The sequence below is a fragment of the Schistosoma haematobium genome, chromosome 5 (assembly GCF_000699445.3).
Source record: "Schistosoma haematobium chromosome 5, whole genome shotgun sequence".
Lineage (NCBI taxonomy): Eukaryota > Metazoa > Platyhelminthes > Trematoda > Strigeidida > Schistosomatidae > Schistosoma > Schistosoma haematobium.
In genome coordinates, this window is record NC_067200.1 from 12,836,445 (window position 1) to 12,849,068 (window position 12,624).

At 31.5% G+C, this 12,624-nt stretch overlaps 1 protein-coding gene across 1 annotated transcript in view; it reads left to right on the forward strand.

The window, feature by feature from the left end:
* Positions 1-12,624, forward strand: part of MS3_00009179 (uncharacterized protein) — a 46,006-nt gene that overhangs the window by 11,653 nt on the left and 21,729 nt on the right. Inside the window, exon 4 of the mRNA XM_051217512.1 lies at positions 7,780-7,849. Within this exon, the coding sequence (XP_051064930.1) occupies positions 7,780-7,849 (70 nt within the window). The remainder of the gene's footprint in view (positions 1-7,779; positions 7,850-12,624) is intronic.

Genomic DNA, 12,624 nt, shown 5'->3' on the forward strand with positions numbered 1-12,624 from the left:
GCACAGTCATATGCTCATATGGAGTTAAATATTTGATACTTTCAGGTCTTGTACCTTCTAAATTAAAGCCTCAGTAATGTACATTTACAACTACAAGCCAATTTTAAATAGAATACAATGGTCATTGAACGTTAATCATTATCATATAAATTAAGTTTTTTCCAAAGTTAGATTCACGATTTGATCTAAGCTAGATCACCATTGAAAACCTGGAAGCACTGGATGGCCGTTTCGTCCTAGTATGGGACTTTTCAGTAGTACGCATCCACGATCGCTAACGCTGGAATCAAACCCAGGACCTTTGCACGACTGTCCGGTGCTTCCAGGTTTTCAATGGTGGTCTATCCTAGATTGATTCATGAATTCAACTCCATAAAACCCTTCACTGACAAATTTACTTTTTTTTATAATTGTTCATGTTTACAGTGAATAGGTAATATCACAGTGAATATATTAGTATATATCCATTTAGACAAAATATATAAACGATTTATGAACTCTGAACAACTAATCAGTCAGTGGATTTTAAATCAGATAAATAATACCGTAGCTGTTTAAACTAATAACTCACATAGTTATATATAAGCAGGATAAAAAGATCACAAACCATTACCAACTATATATTTCAATAGGTTTTATATAACTAGGCTATTTTCTAAGCGAATGCTGAGCAACAAATTTATAGTTAATTTTTTGTATTTTTTCTAAACATTGAAATATATGGCAATAATTACTAAGTCGAAATTTAATTTATAATGGCCTGAATTATCCTGTTCTTGATATTCTGGAATGAATTTTGATAAATCTTAGTTCAAACCACTACGAATTAAGTTAAATTTCATATTTGTTCCATAAGCTATCAATTACCTTGTCTCATTATTTCAGTTGTGTTGTGACTTGAACTTGGGTCGATTTTTACCCCGTGCCAATCGTTGTGTCCTTGACTGAAAAATTAAAGAGCAGTGTGTTGTCGATTGGAACAAAGACGCGTATAACACGTAAGAACGACCTAGGTTCCTGATTGGTCCCGCTTCCCTGTCTAGTCCAACCAGTTGAGTCCAGAACACAAGTTACAACCTCTGAGATATGAATCGTTATATTTCAAACACCCTCTGCTTATATACCAATCAAGCATACCACATCGTACCATAAAATAGAAAACAACATTTTGTACGATATTTAACAAGTGAACAAATATCGACCGATAGGAAATGTCCATTTAAAGTCCAAGGACACCATTGGACTTAACATGATAATTATTGGTATATTCCTCTGCATCCCTAACAAGTGGACAATTTGTTGTGTTTAAAACGAAAGATGAATTGGTTAGAGTCCCGACGTAGGCATCATTAATGTAATGTGCCAGGTATATCCAGCTGACAAGTTCCGATTTGGAAAAACTCATCATCCTGGATTTCTCTATTAGATATCTATTCATATGAGTCAAAAAGTAGCTTAGAATGTGGACTATGTAAAAAATACCATAAAACGTTTTTACTAAATACATGTTAATTCAAAATAAACAAACTAATTTGCCGAACGAACAGAAAACCAAGTTTCGTATTTCTTTTGTATCTCTTAATTCCTAACTAATTTGAAATAATCGAGAATGCCGCCAATTTCCATCGTTGGTATTAAAAACCATAACTTATAAGAGCCATTACTAAGACCATAATTATCAAATAATTATGAAAACCAATAAGTTTACTATTGATATCATGGATAAGAATTAATTCTAACAGTCGACTGTTGTTTATTCAGTCAGACTGAGCAACCTGTAAAACTCACTTCTTTCAAACAAGTATGACGCCTGACCGTGTTTATTTTCGTCATATCCTGCGGCCATCCGAGTCTGATACTAATATATACGCTTCTTACATGCGTGCATAAACAAGCTTTTTGAGTGAAAAATATAAGGAGATAAGAAGCTTCTATTGATTAACTAAATCTAAAATACATACACGAACTCATTCATAAATAGAAATATACGTCCATCTTAAAATTAAGCCACCATTTTCAACCATTAGTGCATATCCATTTCCTCGAATAGTCAAGCTGAATCTTGAGCAATAGCATGAACTCGTCAGCACTTCTCACGTTAGTTAGCCCACGTCTTATGTGTCAAGCGTATTAATTCCCGAACATTCACTTGTACCTAAACCTAATATTTTGTTAGATAATAAATCTTATTCTTCTGTCTATTAGTCTTGTCTTTGGTACTAGTTCTATGGAGAATTCGAGTCAAGAAACAGGTCTTCTGACTAGTTATTACTCGGCTACATCGTATCACAAATTATCATTTATTGATTTCAAAACAATGTCATTCAGCACAAATTACTAACCGTTTCCTAATGCAACGATTGTCATTCAGGTATTGTGCTGAATAAATTAACTATTCACCATTTATCACAGCTAGAAGTGTTTTACAAGCAGCGAACAATCGAAAATTGTAAATGAATAAAAAGTAACGATAGTCTGCTACTGATTGATAAATAAATAAATAATATTCTGGAAGTAGTTACAGAATGTATGTTTATTTACAGGCATGACTAGGTGAATACAAAATCAATGTTACATATAAAGGAAAGAGATATAATGTTAAATTATTTGGATAGATATGATTCATAAATGGTACTCAGGGGACATATTTCCCGTAATTTATGTTAATATGAAGCAGACGTTAAGAGCTAGTAATTCTAAGTGGAGAGATTGTGATAGCCTATTGTAGTATGAATAAGGCATTGAAGATTATTTCTAATTCTGTTACGGAGTAATTATCAAATACAATTAGAAAAAAAAGAATTAAAGCATAAAGCTCCGAACAGCAATATCAAAAATTATTTCAAAAGTTCTGCTCTTATACATTTGCCAGGTTGTTTGACAACTTACTGATATTAATAAATATTATTGAAATTAACGATGAAGAGTTGGTGTTAAAAAATCAGTATAAACAGGAACGTGTCATTTTAAGCAGAGTTGAACGATCGCTAGCAGTGGAATCTACGATGCACGTTTCGTTCTATTCGGTATTAGCCAGTTGAATGTACCTGATTTTTAAAGCGGGTCCCGTAGTAAATGTCATCATTGGAATTCAGATACATTCATCTGCCGAGTCCCAAATAGGACGTAAAGCGCAACCTAGATTCTACTGCTAGACACCGTCGATCTCTGCGAATACTGCTGGTAGTTTATTAGTAATATCAAGGCGGACAAAAGGGACTGATCGATTACAGTCCTAAACATCAATAGGAAAATCCCAAACAGCCAATACAAACGAATAATTATATGATGTTGACGAAATAGTGACTGTCAACAAGACTAAGGTTGCTGACTCATCAATGTTACTACTACCACTACTAATATTACTACTCTCAATTGTAATTCATTTTATATTGAAAGAAAAAGGGACGCCGTTTATCTTAAGATGGTAGTATTAAATATAATTTCATAGTAATATTCAGGGTCAAAGTGTATAGTGTAGCGGCGAGGTTAAAAATACCGCAATAAACAATCATGATAATGTTGATTGTTTTGTTATACACCATTTGTTTGGGAAGAATTGAGCATTCGATATATATTCAAATTATCTGTACCTGAAAAGATCGTAAATATCATACAGAATTCATACGATGGACTACACTGCAAAGTCGTGAATGGAGTACAGCTGACAGATGCATTCCCAGTGAGGACCGGAGTCAGATAAGGCTGGTTACTCTCCCTCTTCCTCTTTCTTCTGGTGGTCGAGTGGATTATGAAGACTTCGAAATCTGAGAGGAAACACAGAATACAATGAACAGCCCACAATCAATTAAGAGATTTTGACTTAACAGTTGACCTGGACCCTCTATTCCAGACACGAACAAATGCAGATGAGGACAACCAGTGTAGCAGTAGCTTCTACATCAGTAGGCCTCAACATACACAAACGAAAAAAGAAAATACTCAAATACAACACGAAGAACACCAACCCATTCACACCTGATGGCGAAACTCCGTAAGAAAACTTTCATGTACCTGGGAAGCACCATAGATGAACAAAGGATGATCGGATGCAGACGTAAAGGCGAGGATCGGCAAAGCAAGGGCCGCATTCGTACAATTGAAGAATATATGGAACTCAAGACACCCGCCAACCGACATCAAGGTCAGAATCGTCCGTGTGAACGTCAAAACAGTTCTACTGTACGGATATTTTACAAAGGCTAAAATATGGTATGTAAGATATTATAATTATGGACTTATAACTATAGAGCCTGATGATGAAGTTATTGAAAATAGTTGTTCGCTCGAATATCCTCTTCATTTTTAAAGTGTAAATCTAAATTAATTATTAACCATTTACTAATTACAAATAACTTAGATAATAACGCACAAAACTTATCGGAACTATTATATTTTTATAATATTTTTATTGTCCATTTACATCGTATGTACTTTTATTGTATAAGTTAGGTCAAATGTCCGATGATTTTTTTCAAACAAGGAATTATTTTGTTAGAAAATTTCATTTTGCAAATTCATTAGAAATTTGTATTGATAATAAAACACTATTTACGTTATAAACTGATCTTATTTAGACAATTATTAAAAACCTGGAGGCACTAGACAACTATTTTGTTTTAGTATCTATCGGACTCTTCATCAGTACTCATCGACAACCTCACATAGGATCGAATTCAATATATTAAGGTGTTTAGGCAAGCACGATGCTAAATACTGAGAAACTTGAATGGAAACATTTTATTTATTGTCATACTTTTGTCTTATAGTATCCTTAAACAACATAAAGTTGGAGGCAATTGCATCGGAACTCATTCACTCATTATTGTGACCCATTAAGGAATAAGTTTCATCATCTGAACTTTCTCATTTGAATAATAAATGGTTGACATTGACTATTGGAAAATTTTTAAGAAATAAATTTTTTAATTAATTGCAATTCGAATGTGTGTTTAGAAGAAACTTGTTGAAATATTAAATAATAGTTTCTAAGAATTCTCTCAAAAACGGTCACAAATTTCTTAAATTTTATTAACAGTGCTAAAATCTTACCAGGAATGTTAACCTCAAATTCCTTTTTTCTAATTTAATTTTCTGAATGATTTTCACATTTTTCAGATAGGTTGCCATTGTTTTTAACTCTTTAGATTTCTGTATGCTTTAGTATATTTTCGACAATATTTATACGAAGTTGTACTATTTCGTTTTGTTGCGCTTGTTCTACCTAAAATATCAAGTTTTCCTACTGTTCATCTTCTCTGTATGCTAACCATTTGGTGTTAATATGTTGTGTGCTAGTTCCTGTTATCGATTTCCACAACAGAACTTGTAGTATTAGGGTAGTTAAATCATTCCTAATCAAGCAATTATTGTAGATGATAAGTGTGCCACTGTTATACCTACAGAATCCCTAATTGACTTAGGCGTAATACTGAAAACATTTAGTCTGACAATGTGTAGTGAAAACATAATGACTGCTAATATGGATTCATTCGACTCTGGAAATAAATCAAAATAAAATACGAATACACCACTAATTAGATGATTTATCAGGTTTGTGTAGACTTAACTTAGTAGTATTTAATAACAATGAATCAATAAATTACTTTGTGAACATATATTACAATATTATGCAATTAAGCATCTATAATTAACAGATATAATTAACTAATTAAGTTATATAATTACTTCTTCACAGACAATTAGAAAACAAATCGATTTCATATGTTACTTGCACTTCATTAGATTAAGTCCTTATTTGGCATATTCATAGGTTTGTATTGAATTTCAAATACTGAAATTAAACAATTCTTTGCTGTAAGAGAATTGATAGTATCAAATAAAAGTATCATTATTATTTGGCCTCTTAATTAACATATTAAGAATTTCCATCATTTCAACCAAAACAACTCATATCAGTGGATAAGATTATTTTCAATTAGGTTTTCATTAGGATTTATTCTAATATAAAATAATGTATATATATATATATATATATATATAAAGTGTCAAACCGATAAAGACAGTTACCAGTTAAGTGATAACAATGATATAGTTTACACAAACAAATGAGCAACAAAATAAAAATTCATAGTGATATGATAAGCGGACTGGTAGTAATAGAAATGATAACAGCTTGAATCGATACTCCAACATAGGAAGTAGATCAAAACACTAAAATAATGATCATTAAAAGTTATTAGAATTTTGCCATATGGACTTTTGAAATAACTTTGATTAGTGAAGAATGTGTGTGAAAAAAGGATTGAAGAAAAATAAACTAACAAACGATAAGCAAAATATTAATATTAATAATAAATATATTAATGATAATTGGTTAAATTGTATGTTAGGCCTTAATGAATCTAAAGGTAACAGATATGACACGTTTCTTCTGAACATTTAGATCAGGGTTGTAGGTTCAAATTTCTGTATTTGTTGTTATACTGATATAGAAGACGGGATTAGACCCAGTTAGGAAATGACGAAGGTTTACGGTAGATTACCATTTTCAACCAAGTGTGGTAAAACGGAACTATGTATCATCGTTGTCCAACGCTTTCCAAACCATGCAGGGGGTTGTTTACTCATTCGTTGACCAATTTATCTTGTGATATGCTTTATATAGATTTTTCTACAACAGTGAATCAATCCGTGTTTACATAAATGTTAGTGTATATTAGAGTATTTAATATTTAATTAAAACAATATTGTTTGCTTATATGTATTATTCATAATTAACAATCAGATAATCCTCTAATCATACAATCAAATCATATCAGTGTGACTGTTTCAGTAATGTAAACTATGAAATTCATCAATCGCCATAGACCACTTATATTAATAAAATTCATACCGCGATCATCTCAGCTATGGGAAACGTGAAACAATTACTTGTCGAAGTTAGATATGTAATTTATTGAGTACTGGCTCACTTGTTCACAGGATAAGGTAAAACCGCCTGAACTGAAGGTCCTCTGCTCAATCTACGAATCGATCGTTAATAAAAATCGGTCAAATATTTTTATGAATTTCGTATAAATGACTGAAATACTTGCCAACATTGTAGGAGGAATAACGTTAGTCTGTAAAAATAAACAAAACTGTAGTCTAGGGATTGATTAATTTCGCTTAGTTTTGGTTTCTACTCCATACTAAACTTAGTCATCATATCAGTGGAACGTTTGACTAAACTAATTAATTTATTATTTATTTATGTGAACACATAAATATTGGTACAAGGGGGCACCAGATATATATGCGCCACTAAACTAATTAAACCTCATATCTACGTTATTCCTTTAGAATTAAACAAGATCTAACTGCTCAGGTGATATGATAATCCAAATAATCCAAAATGAAGAAGTGTATGTATTTAAAGCACAAAACAATCACATTATACTGTATTCTATTGAATTATATTGTGTTTTACTCTCATTTCCCTAAAAAAAACATTGGGACATAATGATTAAGACTTAAAAATTACACACACAATTGAAACCTTACTCTATTAATATTGATCATTAGAGCATACGGTAGTAGAACTCATGAATACACACACATTCACAAAATGCTAGAAGTGAGTCTTACGAATAAACAAACAAATTAGTAGTTACATGATTACTGTGCTACTTTATTACCATTATTATTAATATTATGATTACTTAATAGTAGCATATTTTCTTCTTGTTAGTAGAATACACAAAATGAATTTCGACCAATAATATTTTCAGATAATAATCAAGCATCTTTTTTTCATGTTGTGTTTTACCTCCACAGGAGTTTCATGAACAATTTAGCAACCTATATAAAACTTTCAAAAATTGAACAACCACGTCAAAGTGTCATGGTAAGTAACATGATTATTATGAATGGCTTTATTCTATTTTATATTATTGGTACAGAATAGAATTCTCAGCACAAAATATTTCGTGATGGATTCTGACGATAAATATTGTGTGATTACCAGTTAGATGTTAGCAGTTCAGGAATCGACCTCTGAATAATGTATATTGTTTTCGATGAATATAGCCGGCCATCACGATGTCTCTTATTGTACGTTTTTGTCAATTGTACAGTGAGATGTCGTAAACTGTTGATGAACGCTCCTGAAATATGTTGTGCAATCAATAGACATAATGATGTGTTAAAACAAACAGAAGAACAGATAACTTATTGAAATATCTAGTTGGGAGGAACAGATAACCCAGATATTCAAGCAGGCCGCCAAGTGATATTAAGTAGTATATTGTTAAAGAATATTTACACTTTTAAACATATCACCATTTGCTCTAATATTCACACTAACTGATCACTATGTAAATGATATTTAAAATTTTGTGTTTATCCAATCCCTTTTTTGATGTTGATTGAATCTCATCGAGACAAAGTTGCATCAAAACAAACCAAATGTGATGTCAATTAGGCTTTGTTTAATGGGTTAACTGACTGTCCTAAATTGTTCAATGGTAATGTTTCAAACTTCGCTATTTTGTTTAATATCGATTCAAATCTCACCGTGACCATCAATTCCCTTTAGTTTGTAATTACACCTTGTTTTATGTGTAAATAATGCTAATAAATCATGAAGCTTGATCAGTTCAGATATTCCTCACTATCACCTTCAGCAGTAATCTAATAGAGTAATGTTGAATTGACTTTTTTTTCATTAAACACAACAAATGTTGAAGAAAATAACTAGATGACTACTTAGTTCAAAAATTAAATCATTGTTTTTATTCGACTTTGTTTTTTCTTGATAAGATTGTCAAGAACTATTGAAGTTCCAATTCACTATTATAAAATGTTATATTTAAGTTAGAGTTTTTATTATTAAATTAGTTACATAACAATGATTCAATTGATCCTCAGGTATTTGCATAGATCAACTAGAAATGATTTAGAATGTAAAATATTTTGGTTTTTTGTTTTAAAAAGTTTATTATTAGGTTATGAAATCCTATCTTAATATCCAATCTGTATTATGTTAATCATTTTGAGTATGATTGTTACACAATTATTGTTGTGACCACTGTCCTACTAGTTATATGTGATACTAGGAACTATTACAATTTTGACTAGTAAAAACACAAAGTTCAGTGAATGGATCACATTTCAACGTACCTATTATCAAGCTGTACAATCATATATATATAGCTTGATAATAGGTTCGTTTAAGAAAAACCTTTCGCTAAAATTCATGTTTTAAATGTTTAAATGGGGATTTGTCGATTTAAAAAAATAGGATCACAAAAACTAGTGCACATGGAGATTTTATTAACCCTTCAAAACACGTTGTGTTTGACAAAAAATACACCCATTTATATATATGTTTTTTTATATACGCTTGATAATGAGTTAAAAATATCACATAGAAGGAAAATACCCTGAGACACTGTAAACACATGCTGAATAGAAATGTTACACTAAACAAAACTCATATTAAACTAATCCAAGAAATATCGACCTTTACATGACGTCTCATTAGTTACTGGTACGATAGTACATAACATTAAATAGGAATGGTCGACTTAAATGTATGCATTCAATTTGTCAACATTTATTATTATTCTGGTTTAAGAGTCTATAACTTGTGGATATATTTTCTCAAAAGAAGCACATAATACCTTGATGAACCCGTTAATCTCCATTGATTTAGATGGCTAGGATATGTGTTACATATAACAAACCACGGACTACTTTAATGATCTCTGTTGGCTGGATTGAAAGTGAGTTGTATGAAGCTGCGGCCTTTCAAACCAACAAGTAGTGCTGATTCATGAAGTCACTAACTATCGGTATGGATTATGTTAAGCAGTTGAAGTCCTCGCTATGATTGTGGTTGTTTGGTTAAAATTTAGAAATGACTTGACACTCAAAATCGATTGCATTAATTCAAATGCTTTAGTTTTGTATGTTCTCCTTGATTTTCGACTTTTAAAATTGCTTCATACTTACAAATTCATTTCTTTGTTTCGAACCAGTATTATCAATATTCACTCATCCTGATACCAGTATTATGCCAATTTCAATACATCTTATATGTTTTCATCTCATCGTACTAATGTAGTGTAACAACTATCAGTATACATATGTGTCAGATCCTACATTGATTCTAAGTAGCTGATCGACTGAACAACAGCATAAATAATAATTTAAATTTATTAGACATTTATTTCTTCATTTAATGCACCATGAAAATGAAAGTAGTAAAAAAAACACTTTAGTCATTGATACAACAACTGACATTATAATATTGTAACTGGAATGAAATTATATGATTCACTAAATTAATCAGCTAATAAATCATCATCATCAGTCAGATATAAAAGATATAATTTACATTACAGGCTGATTTTAGGTATACAAGCATTATAGATTAAGAAGTTCTGGACAGTAACTACCTATGGATTTCAATCATATCGAGTGTGAGGTAGTTACGCATTAGTGACACTGGAAGATGATTGGGGACTGTCTCCAGTTGATTGAAGTTAAACATGTGGACGATTAGATACTGGCTTTGTGATCCAAAGATTGTGTACTCGCTTCAACATTTGATGGTCCTTGATTCAACCCCGAGTAGAGTTGTGTTTATCCACATTTATGCTTGAATAAAACAACTTTCCATGCCTTCCTTATTTTCAATAGTTGTCTAATTAAGATCAGCCTAGGATGTAAACTTTGAAATTCAACAAACTCCTCAAAACGGTAAAGCAGCACTTTTTAAAGGTATGTCATCCGTCCAACTTGCCACAATAAATTATCTATGGTGAAACTAAATCTGGAAAAAACATGTTTAATAAAGGAGAAGTTTCAAAAACTAATAAGTTACTCTAACCGCATTCATTGTTAGTGTATAAAAAAGTGCTGAAAATATGGTTTACTGTTTCTTCATGTATAGTTTGTTCAACAAAAAGCGTACACTTAAAGAAATGATAACGATACGATTAATAATGGTGATGAATGATGCATTATGCTTTAGGTGCATTGTGAAATTTGTTTGTTGATGTAGAGTTTAGTATTTGAGGAGTTGTGAATCCTTATAACAGATTGTTGTGGAGACTGTTGAACTTGGAGTTTCACACCATGAATTGGCTTTGGTTACACAACTATTGAAAGCAAGAAACCACTAGACAACTGTTTCATCGTAGTTGGAGACTCCTCTACACTGTGCACCTACGACCCGACTAACAGTCAAATGTAAGAACTCCGGGTTATGTGACGCGCGCTTAAGCCTTGGACTAATGAGTTGTCATTTATTGATCTCCATTTCTAACTTCAGTCGACTCAGGATATTGCGCAATGATCACATTTGCTTCACACACGGTTGAACTCCATTGGTCATGACTTCTTATTGGAACTCCAGGAATAAGTAACCCTAGAAATTAATCATTCGTAAGCACATGATGACTGTTATAGTGTTATTATTGCTAACCAAAGTCAACCTGTGATATCGAAATTCAGTTATTTGGATTCATTTTAATTTATTAGTGTCCAGTCATTGGAACTCAGGTTCGAGTCCCGTTTCACTTACGTTCTTTTGGGTAGCCAGGTATTATCACTGGCCCTTACTCATACGTAATGTTACTTTAAGTCTGTTCATATAAATCTGTACTTGGAAAACTAGTTATTCACTGTTAAGATCACGATAGGACTGTAAACTTTTAATCGATTACTTTCTATAAACTTCAAGTGATTTACATAATAACCAACAAAATCGTAGAACAGATGATTAATATTGACTTATTATTTCGGCTTCACTCACAAACAACACATTCATCTTTTTTCATAGTTGTCCTTACGTATAATTGTTCATATAGTAAACATTCTTTGATGGTAGCTTTTCGACTTCTCACACCTTTACGTAACTTATCACTAGCAAAATGAAAAGGATTACAAGTTAGTTATTTTATAATGTTAGTGACTATTATGGTTGTTATCATAAGTTAACAAGCATGTACATGTTGCAACTTTAAAAGTACATTGAGAAATATTTTCTGTCTGTATTTGGTTCACAACACAATAATACTAACTATCAGAAAGTAAATATCAGATGACTATTACATAGTATACTGAAACCTTGCTGTACTGTCAGAATGTTTATTACTTATCAGAGTTCAATTTAATTCCAAATTTTCAAGCAAAAATTAGTTTTGAAATTGTGAATGTTGCGTTTTAACACATTCACTTGTATAATCAAGAATTACAATGGAAATTCGGGTAATAAGAATACCATGGTACTAGTAATATTACTATGTACTTATGTATATGTATATCTTATGTCTATACTTTGCAGTCATCTGAAGTAAGTTTATTTTCGACTTTTGATTGTTGTGTTGCAATTTGATATTTGTTTATTTTACATGTCTCGGTATGTTTCGATGTACGATTGAGTTCATTCGTTCATCTATCTATCTATCTATCTATCTATCCACAAATCTATCTATCTATTCATCGTTTGTATGTGCACATCTGTTGTTTTATCATGGTGAATAGGCATGCATTACACTGATTTCTATCATTACTATCAGGTCATTGCAATTCTGATGTCTCTCACTGTAAATATCTATATTTACTTGTATAAATATACCTATACTTAGATTTTGTTTCATTAAATGTTAACCA